General features: G+C 40.7%; 1 protein-coding gene across 1 annotated transcript in view; it reads left to right on the forward strand.

Annotated features, from left to right (window-relative positions):
* kif26ba (kinesin family member 26Ba) overlaps positions 1-27,743 on the forward strand; it is a gene marked incomplete at both ends in the record, with an annotated part of 78,961 nt that overhangs the window by 664 nt on the left and 50,554 nt on the right. Inside the window, 2 exons of the mRNA XM_079166505.1 lie at positions 748-1,140; positions 25,254-25,949. Of these exons, the coding sequence (XP_079022631.1) occupies positions 748-1,140; positions 25,254-25,949 (1,089 nt within the window). The remainder of the gene's footprint in view (positions 1-747; positions 1,141-25,253; positions 25,950-27,743) is intronic.

Here is a 27,743-nt window from a genome sequence, read left to right on the forward strand (position 1 = left end):
TTTCCATGTGGCCGTCTGAATAGAGAAAAATAACACAGGTCTCCACACGGAATCTGACTTATTCCTATTTATATGGTAATAGAAACATCCACCATGCAGACGCTTTGACTTGGGTTGGAGCACCACCACAGTAAATGTTTAACATTGCTTTCTGTTTGTGTGTTTTTAATTGGCATATATTGTGACTGTGTACTGTATGTTTAGCTTGTGAATTTCTTCCTAAAGCAAGATGTTCACCAGTTATCAATTGCTGGCATGTAGGCTAAGTATGGATATTGAAGCTGTGAGTGAAGTAAATGTATTCAGCCAAAATAATTTGTTTTGATTCTCTCTCATGAATTTCAGATATTGTTTAGTTTGTAAGCACTCACAAACAATGAATGATTTGTTAAATTCAACAAAACAGGAAGCCTACTGAATATAGCTTGGTGAATATTGTGAACACACATCATTATTTTGCTTTACAGGCAAAATTCAAATAGCTTGACTTCTAATTTGCATGATACAAGACACGTGCCTTTACCACCTCCTCATTATTTTATTCTCATCCCTGGGCAACCTGTTGTGTGCACTGGAATGAGTGGGATGTTGCACATATTCACACAATATAGGCTTCATTTTCATTGCAGAACCTATGGGTTCATCCATTGTTAATTAATAATATTATTTACACCAGTGTCTTTTTGTTATGACATGTCAAAAAGATTACTCCTTTTTAATCAATCCATTTTCTTTATTTTTTTGCAGATGCCTGACACTTCCCCGACCAAATCTGCCCCGTTTTTCCCGGACACATGGTACCGAAAGGCCTACGAGGAAAACTCTCGCTCCGGCACACGCCCTGCCCCAGAGGGTGCCGGCTCCATGCCGAGCTCCACGGGCACCCCGTCCCCAGGCTCAGCAATCTCCTCACCAGGGTCTTTCTCCGGATCACCAGGGACCATCTCTCCGGGGATTGGGACAGAATCGCCTGGTTCTCTGGGTGGCTCCCCGGGTTTTGGGACAGGATCACCAGCCTCAGGCAGTGGAAGTTCCCCTGGTAGTGAAAGAGGGATTTGGTGTGAGAACTGCAACGCTAGGCTGGCAGAGCTGAAAAGACAAGCATTGAAACTGCTCATCCCTGGACCTTACTCCAGCAAGGTAAAAATCAGATTGTCTTCTTGTGTTGTGGTGGGTATGAATGTGTGTGTGTGTGTGTGTGTGTGTGTGTGTGTGTGTGTGTGTGTGTCTGTGTGTGTGTGAATACTATTGCATATGTGTTTGCAGTTCCTATTTGCTCATAGGGGTGAGTTGGCTATGGTCAATAGCACAGCTTCCAAAAATAACTTGTTCCTTCATTAACTGTGGCATTTGGACAGTGACACATATTAACTTGGTTGCTCATGAAAGACTGGGCCTCTAATCATTCCCTTGCTTGCTGCGTTGCTGTGTAGTCAGAGTTATTGTTCTCATAAATCATAAGGATGCTGTAATTTGTCCAACCCTCATTTGACCAGCTTTGGAAAAGGGCAGAGACTGAACAGCCTTTGGGATTTAAGATAATTATCTTATCTGAAGCTGTACATCAATTACTGACACAATGCCAAAAACAAAATAATAGTTCTCCAGTTTACCTTATTAATCAATTCACCAAAATCAATGACTTCACTTTGTTCAATATTATTTTTCTCCTGTTGAGGGGATTAACATGATAGATTACTGAAACACGTTGGCCACTTAGGGCAGATATTAATACAGAGAGATAGACTGCAGCCTTTTTTTAATTTTCTTTGACAGGTGATGTATTTTCTTTTCTTTGGGTAATCCATATAATCAATTTTAATTCCATTCGTACAGTAATTCTTACCCAGCAAATCATATACTGTACAAATGTACCATGTGTATTTCGTTTTTGCGACATACTGTATAGCCAGCCCACACTGAATAGATGCTTCATGCACGTTGTGCTGTTGAACATCTGTTGCGTGAGATAAACTACATTTTGGTTTTGACATTAGTTTGGCTGGTAGAAAATGAGTGGTTGTGCATTTACAAAGCATGAAAAATAACATACTGGAAGTCCTCCTGGCAGGGCTTTTGAGTCTGCATAATTTTTTTAACATGTTGCCTCGGGGTTCAATGTTCTTCTGCTGCAGTTGACTGGATTTTACTTATGAATGCAGTGGGGCCACGCATCAGACTTGGAGTTAATTGGTAACAAATAAGCATGTATTATGCACCATGGGGCTAATAAAGTGCATCCAGCGAGTTGGAGTCAGATATAGGGCTATAGTGGGACAGAGAGACTTACAGTACAGCCAGTGAAACAGAGATGAAGGTGTAAACAGTGGGTTCTTCTCATTAGCTCAACAACATGACAGTTGGAATTTGTTAGGAACAGTGGGGGTTAATGGTGACTGTTGGTGGGCAGACCACTAATTAAAATGTTATTTGTGAGGTTGGGTTTAGTTCAGACTGATTAAAGCCTCCCCGTTGTGGTTAACTTTATTGCAATGTAGGATGAGCACAGGCACATAAGTTACAGTATTGTAATTGGTGTAGGAGCTGTATGTCTTTGTAGAAAACATCTCTGCATATAACATAAATTAAGCTGAGTATGTATTTAATAGCTGCAGACATAGACATTGGCTTAAATGTAACACTGAACCTAGTACACAGAACGATGGTGCAGACTAAAAACAGTTGTAGGGTAATCATCACAAACAAAACAAAATATCTTGCTTTGGTTCAAGGATTTTGTCAATGAAAGAAATTGGCTTGAGAGATTCAAACTCAAAAGTATGAAAGAGAAAATGGACTGAAGAAGTGGGAGTTTGTACAAGTGTGTAATACACTGTGTATGCAGCACACTGGATATTTGCATTGTTTGTAAAAAAAACTAAAATAAAGCATGTCAATTAGATCTTTCATGGTACTTTTACATGGTATAACTTGAAGACTTAAAACAAGCTGTGAAGGTTAATCCCATAACAAGTATAATAGCTGCACAGTCTTGTTGAATTTTTGCCCAACAGAATTTGGGTATACAATATTTGGGTTTCTTAATTAAAGTCTGGTTTCTTCCTCCTTCTCTTCTGACAAGAATTAACTGACCTACCCAGGTGTTTTGTGTCAAGGAAAACCTGAACTCATGTCCTTTGTGAAGCATGTGACCTAATAATCCTTCTCCTTCACCAAATGTGCCAGAGCAGCACTTCAGCTGAGTGTGTGTGTGTGTGTCCCTTCCTGTTGTGCTGTCAGCATGCGGCCCCATGTTATTCCCACAGGACACTGGGACATATGTGACCCCTCACAGCTAGAATAAAAACACACATCCACCACCAACTACACACACACACACACACACACACACACACACACACACAAGCACAGAGCTCTGAACCATGTAGACCTGTCATGCGTGACCCATGCCGCACGCACACAGACACACAGACACACAGACACACAGACACACAGACACACAGACACACAGACACAGACACACACACACACACATAGAGGGCTGTTAATACTATGCTAATGATGACCTTCACCGGTCTTACCATGAATATTTTGCTGTTTGGATGTCTACAGCTCTGAGAGTGTGTTGTGCTTGTTGGGCATTTAGCGTGTTTGTGTGGCAGTTTGTTAGAGTTATGAAAGCACACGCACATACACACAAGCATCCATGTAAGAATTTGTCACTATGGCTAAATGTCAGGATATTTGATGTTTGTGTGTGCTCATCCATTTTTTTGCATCCTGCTATTTGAGTCTTAGAGAAGGTACCTCATGCCTTCATTTATTATATATACACACACACAACTGTGGGTTGAACCCATTTCAGGTCGTATTGTGACTGCTGTTACTCAGGAAGCTGGTGAGACAGAGAGAAACAGAGAGAGAGACAAAGCAAAAGAGCAACAGAGTGCTCTGTAGAGGGATTAGAAAGAGCAGAGCAGGTTTTCAGGTTTAGACTCACACATGCAAGCAAAATGCACACACACTTGTAACCGCAGGACTCAAAAGCACATCTGGCTCCACAGCTGTACTCACTTAAGGCCTCTGCCCCAGCTCTACTGGTGTGTATATCCATGTGTCTGCCTGTGTATTCATCCCTTATATCCACGCCCAAATAAAAAATGGATGCAGGGTGATCTGTGTTTGGTTGGTCCAGTTCAGCCCAGGAAAGTGGGTTACTCTGTGTGTGTATGTGTATGTGTAAGTCACCAACAAAGTATCTGTTTCAGATCAGCTGCAAGTCAAAACCATGAATGTTTATAAAGAGAAACATATACGGTTCCACTTAAGACATACAAATGAAACCCAAAAAGGACATGTTTGTGAATATATTCACTCCCCGAGGACCTCTTTCTGGCAACTTGACATTTATTGAGATTGCTTTCATCTTGGAGTTTTTATTCTACATATGCACTTCAAATGTTGATATTAACAGACCCATTGATGTGTCTGCCTAAACGTATCTCTAGATTAAACAGCTGCCAGCATCTTAAACAGTGCATAGATTTTGGACTTTAATGCACATTACTAAGGCTGGGATCACAGGTCCAGTGCAGTGACATGAGAACCTAAAAGTTTGCTGCATACACTCTTTTTGGTGTTCATGAAAAAGTGGTCCAACTTTAGTTTTGTTTGTGGAAATCCAAGGGTTGTCAATCCAGAAATATTTTATCCTTACAAACAAACTTTCCTTGTCCAAGTCTAACAATACAGTTTTATCATGTTCCATGTACCATCATAAACATTAACAAATATCCTGATGAGTAGCTTTGAAACACTCTTTTATCTTACACGAAAACGAGAAAACAACGGAACAAAACTGAACAATTCTGACTTCATCTGGGAGAAACATACAATTAATAGTAATTGTAAATTGAAGCTGTAGTATTTAGGAAATAGTGAGCCTTCTAGTGCAGAAACAAGTAGTTTTTAAAATCATATTCAATCAAAAGAAAATGAATCAATAGCAACAATTATCTAATAATCGTCAGGTGTCATTTACCGTGCAAAAATGAATTCATTGCTTCGTTGGTCAGACAAAACAAGCAAGATGCCACTCTGGGCTTTTGTAACTCTTGAGGGCATTTTCACCCTTTTCCAACATTTGACAGAAAATAAATGGAACAGATTAATCAATAATGATTAGTAGTTGCTGCCCTTCAATGTAATTGTCCCACATTGCATAATTTAATTATTATTGTGAGTATTATTATGTATTTATTATTATCATTATCATCACCATCATCATTATTATCATTATTAAGAGTAACAGTTATTGCTGATTCTGTGCAAATTTCACCCATATCCTTTCAGTTTCAGAATTCCAAAGCATTACCTCTAATGTTGTCTGACTAGAAGAGGCTAAGGTTGAGAGTGTATGATCAATCTGCAGTGTCAAATACCTTTTCCAAACAAATGGAGTTACACTCTTGAGGATAAAATCAATTTAGCTAATCCCAGTCACTTGGTAATTTTCACCCCAAACCAGTAATTAGTCTGTAATAAGTCTACTTATCAGATCAAATGGTGGAGCATTATTGCTCTGTATAGTCTGTCCTCAAAGGGTTGTATTTATGCACACAGGTAGCTACCTACCCTGTAATAACCAAATCCCATAACACTACAGAAGCAGGCCTCCAGTAACCACGGCAGCTGGTGTTGCCACGGCAGCGACATGTGACAGATGTGAGCCGCATACATAACTCCATCAGCGTTAATGGGCTCCTCATAGCTGTGTGCGTGTTGGTGAGAGGCAGAAAGAGGGTGAAAATATATGCAGTTTATGTGAATAATAGTGTGTGTTGGCATGCATGTGTGTGTTTTGGGCAAAAAGGTAAGAGAGAATATAGTATATAGTTTGCGTGTGTGTGTGTGTGTGTATGTGTGTGTGTGTGATCAGAGAGAAAGAGAACGATCATGCTCTCCTTATGCCTTTCAGGTGTGAAAGACATTACCATATAAAGAGGTGGCTTCATCAATAACAGCAAGACGGTTTGAATGGATGGATGTGTGTGTTTGTGAGGGGAGGCATAGATGCTGATGCAGGCTGAATTGAAGATCTTCCCTCTGGGTTTATGTCAATTTGAACCAGCCCCAAGCGCACACACCATCTCTAGATCTAGTGTTCATTACTGTACCCTCTCTATTTCAATTTGACAAGTTTACTGGTATTTATCAGAAACCCAATTATTAAAACAATAACCCAAGATCTGTGTTTATCTAAGTAGTTTAAAAATGTAAAAAAAAAAGTAGCATATAGTCGTTGACATATACATTGAGTGATCCTCCACAAAGCCCCCGTACAATCTAATGCACTAAGCTCAACACTCTTGTGATAAATACAGCCTACATGGGCGTTACGGTGTTACAGAGACAGAAACAGCAAAATGGTCTCCTTTATGAGACTAGTCAGGAGACTGGCAGTTCTTCTCAAGCTAACAGATGGACCTATATGTGAGTGAAATATCATCTTGGAACAGCAGAGATCAGTGATCAGCTGGTAGATCACATTTTCTAATGGTGAAATGTCTTCAAGGAATTTCATTTATTGTTGGGATTTATACTGGTGTTCCAACATGTGTTAATTTGTACTAAAGAACACTGGCAGGCTGGAAAATCATTTCTGATCATGTGCGTCTTTGTTAGCGCCGTTTCCCATCCTCTCTCAAATAGATACTGTCGGTGCGATGATGTACAATGTCATGAAGCACACAGTGACTAACAATAATCTTAACAGCGACTTCCCCTCTACTCCTGTCATCTATACACAGTCTACACATCGCAAACCAGTAGAGCCCCTTTGGGATGAGGTGGAACCAACATGAACATGCTGCTTCAGATTTTGCAGGAACAAATTTGCATCGACTGAGATCCCTACGGATTTTTCTCAGCACTTTATGTCATCTATACCTTGAAGAATATACACTGTTATGGAGACAAACAGGGTTCAACGCATACCACTTCGATGAACTTGTAGCCAGTATCTTGTGCTGTTTTCTGAGTCTCACACCTCCTTTTGCTTGCCCCCCCCCCCCCTCGTCTCTCTCTCTCTCCCGCCTTAATGTCTTTATATCGCTCTCTCTCATTTAGCATGCCTGCAGATATTACCATGCAGAGACACACTAACACACAATCTCTCTATCTCTGTTTCTTTCTCTGACACTTACACTTTTTTTTTCTAAATTCGGCTCTGCAGAAAGAAGAATGAGAGAAACAAAGATTTAAATTTAGAGGAGAGGGAGGAAGAAGAGGGGCCCGAGGAAGGATAAAAATTAGTAGTAAGAGAAAAGAAAAAAGACAGTTTTCCCTAATAGTGCTATCATTGCCTTTACTGTCTCTGACCCAGAGCCGACACACTTAATTAGACTAACAGTCAACCCAATGTGTGTAACCTATAAAGAGCCAGAGAAGCTGCAAAAAGCTCTGCCTGTTCCAAAAGACAGCAGATTGAATTTGAGTTTGCCAATATGTATTCATTACAAACATTTTACACAAAACCAAACATTATTAGATCCAGTATATGGATGTAGTATCAAGTGTTTGTACATTGAGTGCCATTATTGATTTGCTTTATTTTGACTCTTGAACTTAAGTCCCTGCTTATTGGCTAATTTTAAAAGAAATGAAAGGGACTTGGTTCCAAAGAAAAAAACGTTGTCACTTAATGGCATCGCTAGTCTCCCATTAAATGACTTCCTGGTAAATTAAGGTTCAGCATGCATACAGGAGAGAGGACATCTTGGTGGTCAAGTTGTCTTGATTTTGGCTGGGGACATTTGTCATCAGCCCTGTCTCTCTCTATCCCCCTATTTCATCTGTAAAATAAAGGCAAAAATAAGAAACCATTTATTGAGATCAAATAAACAGTTGTAGTCCACTCAAAGCAGTGACAACGAAAAGACAGTTTTACATTTATTGTAACCTCTGGACAACTCACAGAGTGCAAGACCAACAACACGCTGCAATAACAGGCAAATCACATGCATGAGTAAACACACCCAAACTGGCACACAACAGATACTCACACAATGCACACACCAAGGCACTCTGAGGTTCATATAAAACACACTGACACGTGTGTATGTGCTCTACCAAGAGCACACCGCACTGCTGGAGGGCGGTGAAAGTGGCAGCAGCACCTGCTGCCATGAGGTCCATAGCTACCATGGCAACTGCCTCTCCATCAACCACAATACAGAATTAAGTAGAGAACACTATACAGCAGTTATTCACCTGTCTCATCTATTTGCCTCCACCTGTCTAGTTGTTCATATATGGTATGTTTGTGTTTGTGGTGATACAAAGTTTGAGATTTTATAAATGCAGTAACCATATATTGTTTTTTTTTGTGCGCATCTATCTGTCTGTCTATCTCTGCCTATCTTATATCTCTGTCTATCCATCCATCCTACCTGTCTATCTGTCAGTTGTGCAAAATGTCCAGTGCCTATTCAGACACTGTTTTTCTTTGCTGTGTGTTTTCCTCAGTCTTTTAAAAGTTTTCAATTCCATCATCCAGAGCCAAGATGAAAAGTGAAAATGTTTCAGTAGCTGCAGGTGCCAGCTCAAACATCCTGTGACACTGTGAAGTCTCGCTCACTGAACGGGTTATTTGAAGACCTGCTAACCACACTTTTAATATTAGCCAACCTGCTGTCACAAGCTGATACATCACACAGAAACATACCTCGCACGCACATGCGCCGTCACAGGCTATCACATTGTCAGATATAACACATCTATCTTCAGCATCTCACACTAGGAAAATCTCATGACAGGCTGAGGTTGGTGTGACAGGGATGACGTGTATTTCTATGTGTTGGGTATGTGTGTGTGTGTGTGTGTGTGTGTCTGTGCTTTACCTTCTCTTTGTGAAAACTAATTTAAGTTTTCAACCATCAAAATGAGGGTGCTTGCAAAGTGAGGCCTTTTTAGCGGGGCTTCATTTCTTCAAGGGACTATTTCATGGTTACAGTAGAACGATAAAGATACAGTATGCATGTGCGTATGTTTGGGGTGACGATGTATGTGATAGTAGCAGCTCTGAATTATACAATTTCTGCCACATTGATTGATTAGTCTAGTAAATAGCTGCTGTTAAAGGTCAATTTGCTGCAAAAATGACAGATTGCTCTGTGAGGTTTGTTCATTTGGTCTGGATGTTGATGTTTGGATGTGTTGTAATGTGGGATGGATGTAAAAAAAGAGATGAAGTCATCATGCACATACAGCTTCCTGCAGCCTTGTTGCAGTGCAGTGCTTGTGTCAGCTAGCTTTATTTACAGTATGAGCTCACCGATATGTGAACAACCTGCTACTGTGCTTTCACAGCCAATTAAGAGAACACATTGGTGTTTTAGTGTCTGATAAATATCATGACATAAAAAAAAACTAAAGATGACCTCTTAGTCTTAAGCTAAAGTTCCTATTTAATACAGCATTTGAAAATCTGCTAAAGATTCCCAAAGCTTGACAGATTTCAGTCCAAAATGCTACACATACATGTATAAATGTTCAGCTAAAGAAGATTCATGTTGATCTGTATTTCTTTTATCATGTCCTTGTGAACAATGGGATTTTGTAAACCTGGTTTAAAGTTTGGTGCATAGACCACAGCTGTTTTTAATATTGTAATGGAAGCTGGAAAGAGAGACATGGATAGAAAGAAATAGAAGGAAAGATGAGCATTGTTTAAAAAGGAGCAGTGGCCTCGCTCACACTCTTCTTCTGTGTGTTTTTGTGAGTGCTTACTGTGACAACAGAGCTGCCTTTTAGGGTCAAAATTAGAGCCAGGGCTCTGCCAGTCAGTCGTTCATGTTTTACAAGTACTGTAATGGCATTCCTATCCTAGAGACACTGCACTGCAGGGCTGCAAATGTGTGTGTGTGTATACGTGTGTGTACATTCCTAGCTTAACTATATAGGTTAAGAGGCTGTCTAATGCCAAAGATAAGTTGAAAAGAGAACTGTGTGTCTGTGTGTCTGTGTGTGCGTGCGTGTGCGTACGTGTGTGTATTTTAAGCAGCACTGTGAATCTATTGTATCAGAGCATTGTAAAGGGCAGGAGGTGAAACAAGAACAAGGATGACATTTAAGCTGCAGTTTCTAGTCCGGCTGCATGGCAGACTTCACTGCAATATAGTGGCTCAATTACTGTAGTATTTAAAAAAAGAAGCTTTCATCAGTTCCAAAATTAGAAATTTAAAAAAATCTTGACTTTATGGTGGCTGTATTCAAGTATTTTAATTTAGATCATCATTATGAAGTAAATGTTGAATGCACATTATAGCTATAGAATAATGACACCGTCTGCTTTTTGATGGGTTCCCTATAAGCCTCGCTTTCACTAAGCTATTCTATCTGCCAACGGGTACGATCTGCTGGAAGAATGAAGGCTCAATTACAGCACAAAGCTGTGGAAAACAAAATGCAGTGTGTCCTTTGCATTGTGGACCACTCTTTACAATGAAAGTAGCAAGCACCAACTCCAAGTGCTAAAAATATAGCCAGATGACGTCATATGGTCACTTGCATATTGATGACAGCATCATACATTTATTTCCCAAAAGCTTAAAGGTGGTTCTGGTTAGCCTACGTTCTGCAGTATGGGATGTAGGCTACTACAAACTGTATGGTTCTGCAATACTGTGTGTTTGTACAGTATATTTATAGTATCTGAGTAAAGAAAACTGATGCTTATAGGGGCTGAATACGAAATTCAGAGAAAATCTATGATTGAGAGATTGCCTGCATGGCTCTCAACATGGCGATGGCTGAACCGGCAGTTAGCAGCTAATAGTGCCGACAGAGCAACAAAGATTACCTGAGGGAAAACTGGAGAGTGGGCGTTATGCCTCCCAACAAAGCTGTTGGTGAAGACAGCGTTATCAGCCATTGGTCAGGACGGCGTTATCATCGGTAATCGCTGTATGAGTGCAGTTCAGAGGGGCAAGTGGGCCACACACACAGGGACACACATGCCCTACAATTTATGGTCCGCCTGGCTACCAAAACAAAGAATGGAGCAGCTTGAGTTACAACACACAGAACAGGAGTGTGACTTCACTCTCTGCCCAGGATGAATTACTCCACTATATCTTTACAAAGCAAATAGTTGTTTGCTGCTAAATTAATGTCATGTATAGAACCTTTGACACACATCTTAAATAATTAATTTGTCCCCTGCCAGGCTCTTTTTCTTTGCATTTCTCATCAATCCCTCACCCCGTACTGACTGAATAACATAAACATCCTCCACTTTCTCTAAATGCTTATCAACCATCTCAGTTCAGCAGTAGTCTGTCATTATTCTCTCCAGTTTATCAACAAGATGAAAATAGAGGTTTAAAGCAAAGGCTACACAAAGGTGCAAGGCATAGATGGAAAGAGATTGTTGTGTTTGTGTGTGTGTGTGTGTGTGTGTGTGTGTGTGTGTGTGTGTGAGAGCGAGAGAGAGAGAGAGAGTTAAATTGGCTGTTTGTTCCCAGTCTGTGTTTCAATCAGACACAGAATAGCCTCTAGCCGTTAAACTTTCCAATTACCTTGAGCAGATGGAGCCTTCGGGGCTCGATTTAGAGGGTTCGAAATGGTTGTTGTTGTTTACAGTTATCTGCTATTGACTGTACACCAGGATACATACAGTGTCCGAGAGGGATTCATACTGAAGCAGATCTCTCCCTCTTTAATCTTTACCCCATATATCTTTGTATCTCCGCTTTTAACACTTCCGTGTCACTGAATCTCCTATTTGGTATCTGACAAAGCACAAGTAATATCTGACTGATCACATCTTCTGGATCAGCAGCAGTCTCGTAGTTCAATGCAAGCTGGTGGGCAGACGGTTATCATGTGGAATCCAGGTTTGATGCCCATGTGAAACCTGGATGAATAAGTCTCCCCTCCCTTAATAACAACTGTGCTCTTGAGCAAAACTCTTAAACCTCAGCGGCTCCCTTTGAGGAGCTCAGTGGCCAACAGTGGAGCACTGTGGTCGCTTTACGGAGCTCCCATGTATGAATGAGTGCTACTGTGTGATTATGAAACCTGGAAAAGAGCAAAGACGCTCTGTTGACTTTCATGGATATAGGACTGTTAAAAAACTTTTTTAGTTTTAGAGGCTCGCAGGATGATTCAAGCACACCCTGAGGAAGTTTAATGTTTATGTTAAAGCACATAAAAGCTCTTTGTACAGGCCTGGGGGAACCACCGGACAAATTGTTTTTGAGTCATGGGCAAACATGTATAACATGGTTTGTTTATCTAAATATCTATTTTTCAAAGTAGAAAAGTGTTTTATTCCAATAAAATTAAGTTAGTAATCTGTGAGAATATTAGTTTGAATATAAGTGCAGGTCGTCCTATTGTTCTGATATCAGTATACATTTTAAGCAGCATCAGGTGGTCGGTGAAAATTCCTCTTGTTTTTCGTGATAATTAACAAATGTTAATGATGAGGAACATTGTCAACATTATACCTGCTTCACATCAGCATGTCAGCATTATGAGCGTGTAATAATGCTTGTATTTGAATTTAGTTTGAAGCCCCGATAAGCTTAAGTAGCCTCATAGAGTCACTAGCATGGCTGTAGACTTTTGTCTGTCAATATCTATTTAGCTTTTTTTAAATTTTTCTTAAAGTTGTCATTGAAGAATTCTGCAATAAATATTGGACAAAAGAAGAGGGGTGTGAGATGTAGGTTCCTGGCGGGAATGACACAGGGACATTTGCAGTCATATGGTACGTATCCTAATCGCGTCGTCAGGACGTTGTAATTATCATCATTTTTTCAACTCTAGATTGACGACAATATTTCAGTCATAGCCTGCAGATGTAGACTCGCACACACAACCTTGCACGTTTACATTTATTTTCAAATCTGTAGTTTTCATGGTTGATATAGCTTTCAACCTTTTTGTCTAATGCTGAGCCAGGAAAAACCAGACTGAGTTTGTATTTTTGAGGTTGTGCTGTTGTGTGTGTAAGGATACTTTTCACCTGTTTCAGTGTGTGGGCACACATGTATGCGTGGGAGTTGTCGGGCAGATCTTTACCTTCAGTTCCTTCTCAGTGAGCCTCACTAACCTTGAGATGGAAGGATACCGGAGGGAAGAACGGATGCGTGGTGAAAAAAAGAGGAGAAAACAGGAAGCAGGGGAGGAGTGAGGGAGTGTGTGTTCAGGTGTGGGATACGGCAAGATGGATTGCCCAACCCAATAGGCAATTTATCACTGTCAGAGAGAGAGAGAGGGGGAGAGAGAGTAGGGAGAGAAAAGAGAGGCAGGGTGAGGGATATAGAAAAGAGAGGAAAGGATGGAGGGCTTGGGGGATGATCGAAGAAGAAGTAAGTGGAGGACAAAAAGGGATAAACAGTTGTGAGCGAGAAGCCCTATGACTCATACACTTTATGTACAATCAGATAAACTCTTACAACAGGTCATTCTCTGGAAAGGATGAACAGATCAGGAAAGACTTTAAAGTATAGGCAGTAGTTTTTTATGCATAAGAGTGTTGAATTTTAACAATGCTGTCCCTGTGTTGCACATTTAGTAAAGCTAGTAGTGTATCTTTGATCTGTACAGTGTGTTGAACAGGCCACTAGTGTGTGGAGCATCAAACAAATACTTCTCAAATGTCTCACTGGTAATACGAACAGGCATTTTTGTCTCAAGCCCTGATATAAATGGACAACACGTTTACAGTAGGTGAAGGTGAATATGCCTTTCAGAGCCTATTTAGACTAATGGTAATTATAACAGTCCTTCTAAACGTTCAATCAAACATCATATTTAGACCGTACAGTTGTGGGAACAACAAATTATCTGTATTTTCACTGTGAGTATGGTGTTACAGAATTATCCTGCAGAGCCACCTGTAGTTCCTGCAAATATCCTATGTAAACAAAATACATAGAATACCTTTTCTCTTAATTTAACTAGCAATGAAGCCCACTACCTCATCTATATTCATGCACCAGGCAACAAGCTAATTGGCAGCTAGCTAACACACTGAAGTGGATTGTTTCCACATTTGTAGATTAATTTACAGTGCAGCTCTGATGCAGATGGTGGAGTAATTTAAAAACAGGCAGCAGAGTTTATATGCACTCATTTACAGTCAGGCACCACCATGGATAGCCAGATAATTTAAAAACAGTCGCTGGCAAGCAACTTCCACATAAAAAAACCAGGCATTCATTTTAAACAACTATTTCATTTACAGCTGGGCACTGATGGCCAGCTAATAAAAACCAGGCTCCCTTCCAGCCAGCTAGCTCATTTGCAGCGCGGCAGGGGGCTGCTCTGTAGACTTCGCTCTGTACAAGCCTGGGCAAGATTCATAGCTCAGGCTGTTAATGGGAAGGAAGCATTTGCCACACATAGTGTATATACATCATACACACAGACAGACACACACTCTTAATATGCACAAAGCATAAAGGACAAATACACTAATACAAGCACTTTGCATAAGAGCATAACAGAGCGAGAGAGAGAGAGAGAGCGAGAGAGAGAGAGAGCGAGAGAGCGAGAGAGCGAGAGAGCGAGAGAGAGAGAGACTTAGTTAACTGATCTGTCCACAGCATCTGTTTCTAGTATTTTGTATCCTCTTTGATTTCGGTTTAACGTCCCACTACACACATACACACTCATCATCATCAAGCAATGCTATTTCTGTATATGTGCATATGTGTTACCAGTGAGGAAAACACAGCTTCATGGAGCAGAGTGGTTGATGAACACTTAACCCAAGATAATCCCAGGCAACGTTCAGACAGCCAATTAATTGTGGTTGTCAATCCTAAACAGTGGCTGCATGAATGTAGCCTCTGGCAGGCTGCAGACCGAAGTACGTCACAAACATGGTCTGAGGAAGCGCTTCAAAGACTCGCTGAAGGCTTCTTTTAAAGACCTCTACAATGACCCTGCTTCATGAGAGTCATTTACCCACAGCCATTCAAAAGAACTGACATTTCAAAGGGTACTATGATGATCTGTGAAGATCATCAAAGCATGTGAAGCCACTGTCTCATCCTCTGAGTGAACCAACCCTGCTGTTCTGCACTCGCTGCAACTGAGAGTAAGACACGTTCTCACTCTAAATTCGTCAAATGCAGACGAACTTTGACACTCTAGGTACCCCTCTAGAATTAGTTTTGGACTTGGCAGGGGCGGCGTGTCAGTTTCTATTTATTCGTAACATGCATAGTGACTTTTCAAAATAAACTTAGATTTAGGCAACAAACCCACATAGTGAGGTTTAGGATAAGAGCATGGTCGAATTTTACTTGACTGACTAACAATTCATGTGACTAGTGAGTGATAAACGAGTCACGTGCCTTGCGGCTCACGTGAATAACGACTGACGTGACAAAATGTTAACATTTACTTTTAGTTTTGCTTGGGACCAGTGGTAATGATGGTGTAAAAGCACCTTCACGCATAAACAAAGAGAAAGTTAGGTTTTTTTTGTACATTTTTTATTTGATTGATTATTTACTACAGTGGTTTATGAAAGCTCCTGCAATACTGCATAATTACCTGCCATGCCAGTTTGACTGAGGCTGAAAATTGGCTTGAGCATTTAGAAAGAGAATATCAGAGTGCGATCAATGTGAGCTATAGCAAAAAAACATCTCTTGGGTGTTATAACATCTGACACCTGTATTATTACTGACTGATAGTGAGGCCTCACCACAACATTATACAGTGCACACATGCTGTGCCAGTGTACAAATATGTACACACAAACACACTTTAAATCTCCAGCGAGACAGAATTCAGCAGGTAATTTACATCCCCTATAGCTAGTTAGTTGCGTATGCTAATTAATTTCTGCACTGCTATGGCAACACAAACATTCTAATGTGTTTTGCTCTGTTATTAATATAGCGTGTCAACATCGCAAGGGAGTGTGCGTACATGTACGCAGATGAAAGTGCGTGCGTGTGTGCTCTGTATGCATAAGCACCTTTATGCATGGGTGCCAACATGTGTGCAGGTTACCATTGTGTCCTATGTAACTCCTATACCAATTATTGGATCAAATGAAGGAATGACCAATTAAAAACATGATTAAAGGAGATATACCTCAGTGAGAGAGGTGGGGTTCAGGTAAGAGAGAGAGAGAGAAAGCAGGAGAGAGGAAAACCATTGGGTGAGTTGTTTATCACTGATGGGAAACAGACACAAACAAAATGAAATTCTGGGGAGGCAGTGGCTGGTTTTCTTAATGTCTAGACTCTCACCTAAACATAGCTTTTACACCCATGCACATTGTGAATTAATTCAGTTTTCCTTATGAAGTGCAGTGCAGCAAGGGAGGATTCGCACGCAGAGAAAGAAAGAGTTTCAGACTCAAGTCTAGATTTTAAAAGCTTCTATTTGATACATTACAAGGCTATACAGACAGTGAAACAAGCAGTTATGAAATGAGTTATGAAAAGGGGATAACCCATACAATAGGAACCTCCGCTGAGAGCAATGCCGCCTCCCACAAGAAGCTATGGTGGTGTTCAAAATCACTCACTACTCACTACATAGTGGACTATATAGTGAGTTCACCATTTTGTTGTTCTGTCTGAATGCCTAGTGAGAATTATTATACCCGACAGTGGACTAAGTATCAAACAAGGCATTGTGAAAAGTAGTGTACAACGATGGTCGCTAACCAGGCACTATTCACCATCATGCATTGCGCTGATGGAAAAATGAGAGAAGCACGAGAGAAGAGAGAGGAGTGAGATAACAGCAGAGACAAGTCCATTAGTTGTGGCGCAAAAAATAATATATTTAATGTAGACAGAGCAGCGCTTAAAATATGTATTTATCACTAAAATGCATGTCGGTATTAACTATAGATGGTCGACCAATATTGACACGTTTTAATTGCCCCACAGCATGGACGTAATTAACAGCACAGAGAAAATGACCCAAGTTGTGTTTTTTCATTTTGCAGATGAGCACACTATAGTCCTCTATATAGTCCACTACATAGAACTAGGGAGTAGTGAATGAGTGAATGATATTGGACGCAGCCCATGACAAATGGTTTATGCGTTTGGATATGGTACGGGAATCTTTGAACTTTTTTGTTATAGGCCACTTTCACTGCCACACCCCATTTGTGCCAGTGGACCTTCATTTACATTTTGACTTGTCATAGTAGGAAAAGCACAGGTGAAATTGATAACATTAACGATGGCTCAGTTCCGTTAAGTGTCCCAGCAAGCTGTCCCAGTGATTCAGCATGCACAATGTCTCCAAGTGGCATAAAGCTATCATTAATGTCATTGAATACATCTGTTCATTCAACCTCTATGCCAAATTTCAGCCAAAACTATGACCGCCAAAGTGTGGGGACATTTTTGTGGACCGACCGAACGACAGCTGTAAAGCTGTTGGTCACAGTTAAAAACGGGCAATTTCTTTCCTCAGTGCAAGATAAGACATGCATGATGAGTCATCCTATATGTGGTTTACTCTACAGGTGCGCATAGTTAATTATCTAGAGCTTGATTGAACACACATGAATCCAATTGCCAGAAGGTCAAGTTATTACAAATACACCAGAATAATACAAATCCATAGCACTGACACATGTTCATACACATACTGATGTGTTTTATTTCACAACATGAAACCAACTTTCTAATCTCAGCTATGCTTCCTTTCTTCTATTCATCCACACAATCCCTCTCCTTCACTTTGTCCCTCCTTGCTTCCGTTTCTGTCTGTCTCTCTCCTGTCATTTCAACACGGCCACACTTTTATAATTGACGCTAACTGATGTGGTCATGCTTTAATCAACATTTCTAGGGTCAATATGATCACAGATTAATTGTTTTACTGTGAATTAATTTTGGCCGATATTCACTATTGGCTCCTGTTGTTGAACATGGTAACTTCAAGCAAAACAGGGATTCAATACATCGCACAGTATACTTTGACATTAACTAACGGTGGTTCATTTTAGACTTTTAGTCATGGATGTTTTTGATATTCTTTCTCACATAGAGTTTATTTATAATGGTTGAAATAGATGTGGGGATTTGAATATGAAATTGCAACTGTGCACATGTCTACTGACAATAAGCCCGTGGCTGCAGTGGTGGTTAGTAAATCAAAGCTTGCGTGTTGCGATGAATTATGTCTCCCCTGCTGATGACAGTTTGACTGCAAGAGCCGCAGTAAATCAAATGTGGAAAAGGCTGGCTGCTCTTAAAGCTCTATTACCTGAATAATGTCTTCTTCATTTATAAACAAGATGCTTCTTCACTTGTGTTACCAATTCCACATAAGATATTAAAAGACTCTAAAATGTAATGGGCAGGTTGTCAGATGAAAGCCTGTGTGTGAAGCTTTTGACATTCGTGCAATTTTAACCAGTTATCTCCAGATGTGTTGACGCCTCGAGCTGACAGAATCACGTTTGGTCCAGTATATTACATACTCTAATGTAGTGCATGACAAGCACCTAATATGTCCTGAGAGTGAGACAGAAACACCAAATGAGAGAGACAGTGACAGACAGTGTGTTTTGGGAGAGATATTAAGATAGACCTGTGCATGACCTCTGTCAGTGTAACATTTGTCCCATATGTGTGCACATCCATATGTTTGGTGTGTGTGTGTGTCATTTATAACCTCTGTGTTATTGACCTTGCTCCTGCACAGACATCAGACTCAATCATTCTCACACATACACACTAACACACACACCTACACACACACACACACACACACACACACACACACACACACACACACACACACACACACACACACACACACACACACACACACACACACACACACACACACACACACACACACACACACACTCACACCCATCATCATTGCACACTATCATTCTCTATCATGAGACCAATGTGCATGATCATGAGTCACCAACACAATCATAATTTATAGTATTTATTTCACAGTGCCTTTCAGTTGGTTTCCATCTTTTCATTCTTTGTCGTTTTCTGTCACACTTCTGCCTTCTACTGTGTGGGTGTGTGTCCTCTCAGAGCAGGTGCAAGAGACCGCCTGCATCTCTTCTGCATGAATTCACTGATCCCAGACCTGCCGAGAAATACGTGTGTGTGTTTGCTTACTACACAGTGTGCTCAGGAGCGATTTGTGGTGAAATGAATGACGAGAGAGATGAGAGGAGGTAAATGAGTATGGGGGGAGGAGAAAAGGTTTACCTTCCTCAGCCACTCATCTGGAACTGATTACACACACACATACACACACACACCTATGCACACACACACACATACACACACGCTTGCTAATAAACCAGTGTAATTCTGGCTATAACTGACTAAGAACGTACTCCTCTTCTTCTCTGTGCTGTAATGAAGAATCTGACTCTTTTCTGTCTAATTCTTTCTTTTCTCGCTGATCTGCCATCTTCTTCTTTCTCAATAAGCAACAAACTTGTGCCAAAGATAAAATAAATGAATATAGGGAATGACATAGGTTTGATCAAAATGCAAGGTGGGTTGCAATCATACAGTTCAGTGTCAAAATGTTTGCTGATACCCAGTAAGTGGTGGTCAGAGTGTGTGTTTGCCTATTTACGTGTGTGTGTGTGTGTGTGTGTGTGTGTGAAAGGGATGTGTCTCGTCGTGTTTGACAGCCCATTTTCCTGAACCGTTTACCTCCAGTGTGCTGACACACATGCACGCTCAAACACAGAAACAACAGTAATGGACAATGGAAGCAGTCTTTTCTTGTCAAATCACAGTAATAGCATCCTTCTGTCCCGACCTCACTAAGAGATGCTGAGGTCACTGTTCAGTTAGCTTGGATGTTGTCTTGGTCTCTCTGCTTTCTCTTTCTCTCAGTTTGTCTGCCCTTGTAGGAGGATTTTAATCTCTCTCTCTCTCTCACACACACACGCACACAATCACACACACACACACACACACACACACACACACACACACACACACACACACACACACACACACACACACACACACACACACACTGTCTGTGGTGCTCAGACTGATTGAGTCACTCACAGAATACTGATGAACTCAGAGTTGAAGAGACGTCTGGAAGAGACGGTTAGATGCGATGAAAAAAAGAAAGAGCAGGAAATGTAAAGGTTCACAATGAGCCATTCCTATCAAAACACAATCTTATCAAACTGTGTATAAAATACTAATAATTCTGTTGTAAGTCTGATACTGTAAAATGTAAGACTTGGAAAATAAAATAGCTTCCAATTAGATTTCTACATTAAACTCCTTGTGTGTGTGTGTGCGCGCGTGCATGTTTGGACCAGGGTAATGTAAACAAACTTAAAGCTTTACTGTTCTACTGAAAGATGGGATGGAAATAAAAAAATGGAGCATTAGAGGGAAGATAAATACAGAAATAGGGTCAAAAAGAGGGCACAGAGCGAAAGAGAGTATGTGTTGGCTATATTTACCTTTACCCAGTATCAGCAAAAACTCCATCTCTCTTCCCACACACCCCACCTCGTCTCTCTCTTCTTCAAAACCTGTTCAAAACACAGCTCTCCTTTTCGTCTTCATTTCAATCAGGCAGCTTGGCTGCTCCCCAGATCTCAGCTAATTTAGAACAACAAGGCCCTCATCTCAAGGACCGTACACCATGTCCACTTAATTGCTCTTTGGTAGCCTGTCTGCTGTGCATGTGTGTTTGAGTGTGTGCCACAGGGATATACAGTATAGTGGGGTAGAAAGAAGCCAGGAGAGATTAAATGTTCTACCATTTTTTTTCCAATTCCTTCCAAATAGGAAAATCAGGACTACTATTTGGCATTCATTAGAGGATTCACAATTGACTCATAGTAGGTTGTTTTATCTGTCTGAAACACATTTTACATAACTCTTCATTGAATGTTGCTAAAGAAAACAACACTAACACTGGATTCTTACAGTAAAATCTTCCATAAAATAAAAATCTCTAACTCCTTCTACAACACAATACACTTTGCTCCTCTTTGTGTTTCAAATGTGTTCCATATGTTTTACCATAATACGACTAAACCCACTGCTTCCCTTTAAATCTTTACACACAGACCTGTTGGGCTTACGAGTTTGCAAGTGCATTGGAGCGCACATGTAGCAGCGCTCATCTCCTTTTTTTTCTGTGGGGAATTATCTCTCCGATTCCCATGGCTAAGTGGCCAGTGGTATACGACATGACATGACATATTTTTAGTGCAGCTACAATAAAGTTCCCTATAAGAGCATTTTTCTGCCATCTACATTAAAGCTTTTAGTGTCCGCTTCAGAAATGAAGAGAAACGGACTCTTTCCAGAGGGAACATTTTAATCGCACACGAAGAACTCCTTTAGAGCACTGCAAACTGTTTCTGTCGTCTTTATCACTGGTGTTATCATTACTGCTCCCTCCCTTAGTGTTAAAAGACACATTATTGTAACCAGCAGAAAATGTGTCATGACCCCTTGGCTAAGCACAATTATTGAACATACAGGGACAAATTGAATAAATTGATAAATAGTCTGCATTTTAAATCTGCCTCTACCTCAGCTCTCTTTCCTCCAGTCTGCCTCCTGTCATGCGTGTCACTCTGCAAAAATGTGTGTGTGAGAGAGAAAGAGAGAGAGAGACACACACACACTGTTAGCTTATGTTATGTAGCCTGAAGTGTGTGTGTATGCGGGGGTCTCATGCCAGCCAGCAATATGTGTTTTTGCATGCTCGCGTACTTTGTGTGTACAGTATGTTTAAAAACCACATTCTATTCGTTGTGCTACTTAGTTTGCCTGAGTAACAAGGTAGCCTTTATCCATAAACACACACACACACACACACACACAGACACACACAAACCACTCAGTTGCTCGCCAAGGTTTGAGCTCCTGCCTTGCGTGTGTGTTTGTGTGTGTGTGTATCTTGTGGTTTTGTGGTTTGTTGACATAGCCTAGCAGGCAGCCCTCTCATTGAGAGGCTTTACTATTAAATGAAATATTGCTTTGTGTGGACACATACAGACGGTGTATTGATTGAGGAAAGCTAAAAGGCTAGTTATTGATAGAGGCTTATTTGTGTGTGGCAGACACATACTATATTCACTCTCTTTTTCTCACAGGCTCTCGTTACATTATGAGCATTTGGGCCACCAAGGAGGCCGACCACACACCCACACACATCTAGATCTACAGTTCAGTAGACTTCTGGGAGAAAATTAAAAGGTTTTTTTCCAATAGTTGTGAAGCTGTAGAAGAGGTCAAAGAATCAGTTAATTATACTAAACCATGGAAACAGGTTTTGTTGGCAAGAAAGCTGCCTGTTCAGTCAATTATACCCACAGGTCCCTCTGTTTTTCTGTCTTCCCTGTCAATCATCTGTCTCTCTATCTTAACGTCTGATTATCTAAATCTGCTGAGAGATAACTCGTGTCCATCACATGCCTATTGATCAGACGCGCATACAAATGCTTCATAACTCATGTATTGATTAAGCTTCACTAAACAAAGAGTGCCTTCCCATCACTTTGATTAATACTGTACATGCACAACCTCTTCCCTGGCACCATGCACTGTTTCAAATAAAAGCCCCAGTATATTGAACAACCGGTTAGAGAAATGCATTTACTGTTCTACTAGTATGGATGGGCATGTGTAATTGGCTATTGTTTTTATCCTATTATTCTGACACATCATACGTTAACGGTTTAACTGTTGTCTTTTTTGCTGTTGTTTAATTCATCAAATTGAAAATGCAGCTGCAAATGTGGAATATTTTCTAGGCTAACTGTTTTTGAGAAGATGGTGATTGTAATGGCTCTGTTTTTAAGACGCAGAAGCGCTTGGTAATAGCGGTCATTCAAGAGAAACCAGTTTCAGAAAATGATTTTATGTCATCTGTACGGAGGATTGTTCACTGAATAACATAAAATAACAAAAAAAGTGACACTTGTTATTCTTGTGGAGACTGTCTTTTCTGTCTAGCCCAAGTTAAAATAGCATGAAATGATTTTTACATGTAACCATACACTCAGTTTGCTGTGTCTATCACTTGTGCAGAAAGGAGCGAGGGCCTATACACTGATACCTGGCCTTAGTGTTACAGAAGAGGTAGGCTGGTTGAAAGCAGGAAGATAATTACAGTTATCAAGTGAGCTACCACAGATGCTTTGATGAGGTATAGAGTTCCTAAGCAGACACACGCTCGCTGATAGTACGTTAATGCTACACCTACACTGACAATTAGCCCACAACGTCATTTAAATCCCACTATGAATCTAAAGGGCCTCGAGTAAAGTCAGACTTTTATATGGAAAAACTATTTATTTTTAATGACCTTTTGTCAAATAACGTGCTTAATGCCTTGTGGAAAAAACGGAGAAAATATGTTCAAGGGGGTCAAATGAGCTTTAGACACAGATGTGTATCAGGGTGTGTTCGTGTGTTTTGCTTGTTAACTTTGATATTTAGACCAGAGAGTCGTGGCAGGAGATTTAGAGCAGCTTTGCTCCGTGCGAGTGGCTCCAATTAGTCTGGAAAAACACAGGCCCACGTACACACATAACACATACCTGTACACGCACATGCATTCATGCGTACAGGCACAGATAACAATGCAAACAAATTGGGACAAATTTCCGAATTTCCGCACACAAGAAAGCACAGTGATTGCTCACACACACGCATACACACAACTTCACCAGCCAAACACTGACAGAGAGACAGAGGGAAACACACAGTGGACCAACATCAGGAGAGAAGAGAGAGAGAGAATTATACACTATGTATTTCTTTTTCTCTGTTTAGATATTTTATCTAAATGAAAAAGAAGATTGCATTTGTGGTTTGTGTCACACTTTTAAAAAATAACTTGTCCATTCCTGGGAAGCAGCAAGCCTGGCAGTCCATTCCGGTAGCAGCACACATATGTGAAGGTGGTGAAAGTGGAACAATTGTAGTTGTGCGAGTGTTTAGAAGCTGTTTGAGCCTTAAATTAATTTATAATGAAATCTTGATGAAGAAAAGCAATGCACCAGAAAAGTTGGCACTTTCTACACACTATGACCAATCTTATAATACTACAAACCACTTACACATGATCTTACGCTTTGGGCAGCCTCTATAGTCCATTACTTTGGACAGTTGGCCTGTGCATATAAGGGGCTCTATTTCTGTGGCGCTGCAAAGGCCAACAACACTCAGAGCTTTTGTTTTTTTCCAGACCAGGAAATTCATCTAAAACTGTTGTCAGAGCAACAAGGTCTTATGCTTAAACCTGCAAAAAGTGCAGCTTATTAACAGTTATCTGAATCAGGACCAAGTCGTTTTGGGGCGAACCCCATACTTGCATAATTTTGAAATACAAAGGTTGGCTTTCTTAGATTTATGATAAAAGAGTGATTTTATGAATATGATTTTAGAAGAGGACATGCAGGTTATTATCATTATGAGTTACATTTACTAATATATGTTAAAAAATGCACAACAACAATGTAGTTTGAGATACTGTGAGTAAAAATAAATAAACTCAACGAAAAGACTGTTAAAAGACCAATGGAGCTAGAACACATGGTGTTTAATTAGACAAAACGTAATAAATTATTATCTGAAGAACTCACTTTGTCAAAAAATGGTCATGCAATTAAATTACCTTTTTGAAGGCAGGGTTGGTAATCTTGAAATTCTCATTGAAGTAGTTTCTATTACCATTTTATGGGAACTAAATTTAATTTTGCTAGGAATTGAAGGTTAAGCAATAATTCATTTTTCTTGTTTGAAAAATGCCTTCTGTTTGAGCTTTTATATTTTCAGTATTTATTGCACCATGATTTTTTACTGATGATTAAAAGATGCAAAGCCACATCATGCACTAATCCCACACAATATCAGGCTGTACTGGAGAAAAATGCTGAGAAGGAAAGAAGGGAGAGGAAGAGAGAGAGAGAGAGAGAGAGAGAGAGAGAGAGAGAGAGAGAGAGAGAGTGCATTTTTATGTGTGGACTTGCTTTTGCATGTCCTTCTCTGGGTGTGTGTGTGTGTGTCTCTCTACACATCTTCCCCGAGGCTATAAGGCTATGTTTCTTGGATTTTCTATAAATATTCATAGTCATGATTTGTTCAACATGCCTATCATCTTTTCGCCTCTCCTCTCCTCTGCTCTCCTCTCAATTTTCTTTAGATACATTCTCCAGTGCAGCTCAAAATATGCTGCTCTTGCTTCATTTTACTCTCATTCAAATCAGTCTAAATCTTGTCTTTCTGTTTCTCTCTTTTCAGGATCCCTCCTTCTCTCTCCTCCTTCATGATAAGCTTCAGGTGCCCAACAGTTCTTGGCGAGCGTGGAACGAACGTGACAGTCGCTGTGACGTCTGCGCCACCCACCTCACGCAGCTCAAACAGGAAGCCGTGCGAATGGTCCTCACTCTAGACCAGTGGGATTTGTCTCCCCCCTCTTCGCCTCCGGCCCTCATTGGACGATATGGATCTCAAGGACCGGGTCCAATGGAAGCATCTGGAGCACCAGGAGGTCCTGGTTCACGGGAGTGGATTCCTGCTTTTCTTCCTTCCTCTTCTTCTTCAGCTGTTGCTGCCGCTTCACACTCGTCCTCCCAGTCACCTTCCCCAAGTCCCAGCCAGACCCCAACGCCCAGCCCGAGCCACGGACCATCCAACCCCAGCCATGGGAGTCCCTCCGTGGGACAAACGTCCAGCTGTGCTCCCACAAACCCACAAGCTCAAGGCCCAGGGCACAGATCGGGGTCCAAGCCCAGTTCCCTGGGGCTTGGAGGTGGGGTGGACAGAAGGAATGGATCCCCCAGTTCAGGAAAAGCTGTTACCCAACCAGTGACTAGAGTAAACAGCCCCGGCAATAACAGTGGTAACGGAAGTGGAGCAGTACTGAGTACAACAGCTCTGCAGGCCCATCAGCACCTGAACCGAACTAATGGAGGAGTTACACTCTATCCGTACCAGGTAAGCTACCTGTAGAGGTGTGTGTATGTGTGTGTGTATATATGCGTGTGTGTGGGATTGACTAACATACATAGAAAATGTATGTTAGTCAATGTAATGTCCCCAAAAGGACTGTGTGTGTGTGTGTGTGTGTGTGTGTGTGTGTGTGTGTGTGTGTGTGTGTGTGTGTGTGTGAGTGTGTGTGTGTGACACACATAAAATCTGTATAACTACTTCTCCCACGAGGACATTGCAAATATTACCATGGAAACTGAATAAATTAATTCTGGTCTTATATGATTACAACAAAGGGTAACAGGCTACCAGCGTGCAGATTAATTTATCTTTTGAGTCTGACAGGCAGGTCAGGAACAACATTTAAATTGTTCAGCTTGTAGGTGTAGCTGCCTTCTGTAATGTGACCTTGTTAGCTATCAACCACTGACAATCCCTGACTTCTGAGATAATGTGTTCAACATGAACATACAGGCTCCTATCTTCTATTCTAGTCTCCTGTAGACGAGCAGGGACTGCCATATAGTCTGTAGTGCTTTATACATATATTCCTCCCCAACAGTTGAAGTGCTCATTTAAGCGACTAACTGAAAAAAAAATCTTTCCTTTGTAGCTTACAGGAATCAATTAAAATCTAAAACTGCAAAGAGACCTTGTGAAGTTTGTTTTCCCCCATAAGAGCTCCATGAGGACACAATAATCAACTTAGAATTCTTGGATTTGATAACCATCTGGTATCGAGGGGGAAGCTAAATATCTTCTTCAACTGCAGCGAGGTAGGACATAAAGTATTGAGCCAAGGCGACGCAAACAGCACGAGTGATTCAAATTGAAAATGCAGATAAAAGAAGAGGTTTTTGGAGAAGACAGGAAGAGAGGGATCATGAGTAGACAAGAGAGGAAGATGGTAGGAGGGAGAAAAGCCTCAGGTGATGTGTGGTCTCGAGGTGTACGGAGGGAGGCAGGAAAGCTGAGACTGCAGGGGAGATCCAGAGGTGTAAGCGTGTGTGTGTGTGTGTGTGTGTGTGTGTGTGTGTGTGTGTTAACATGTGTGTATGAATGTGTTCTACAGATGTAATAATTCATACAGTGATAATTAGAACTCTGGGGACTCTATGTCACACACCCCCAGTACCCCTTTACTCTCATTCATTCACTCTCTCACGCACGCACACACACACACACACACACACACACACACACACACACACACACACACACACACACAACTTATTCCTTATTTTTCTCTATTATTTCTCCTGCCTTTCTCACACTTTGTTTCATACCCCCCCCCACACTGCTTCCCTATCCCTCTTAATGTTTTTATCCAGTGCATGACTTGAGTCCGATGCAGAGATATGGAGTTGTAGGTGGAAATTACTTTGTACAATCTCTTGAATTGTTTCGTTATCTTGTCCTACTGGTCATAGAAATAAATTAAGCAGAAGAGCCTTTATGTATTCTGGCCTGTCTTTGTAGGATTGACAGTGTGAATTATCTAATAAATTGAAATTTGGCAAAAGAGAAATGCTCTTTCAGATTTTAAGAATGATTCTACTTCTTTATTTATTACATGATTTTTTATTCTATTCCAATATTGTTAAATAGCCTCATGTTGTTGGTCAGCAACAGTCATGAGTGTGTTGATTTTTTTCATGTTTCCTTTGATATTGCTTTTCATAATATCACATTGTTTAGATGACTTAACACAGTTAGCTAGCAAGAAGGAAAGCAGAAAAAATGACTGTGGTCGAGTAGAAAGGTTCCTATCTGAGTGAAACGACCAGGAAGGATGTAAGT

This window comes from Pholis gunnellus (genome assembly GCF_910591455.1).
Source record: "Pholis gunnellus genome assembly, chromosome: 1".
Lineage (NCBI taxonomy): Eukaryota > Metazoa > Chordata > Actinopteri > Perciformes > Pholidae > Pholis > Pholis gunnellus.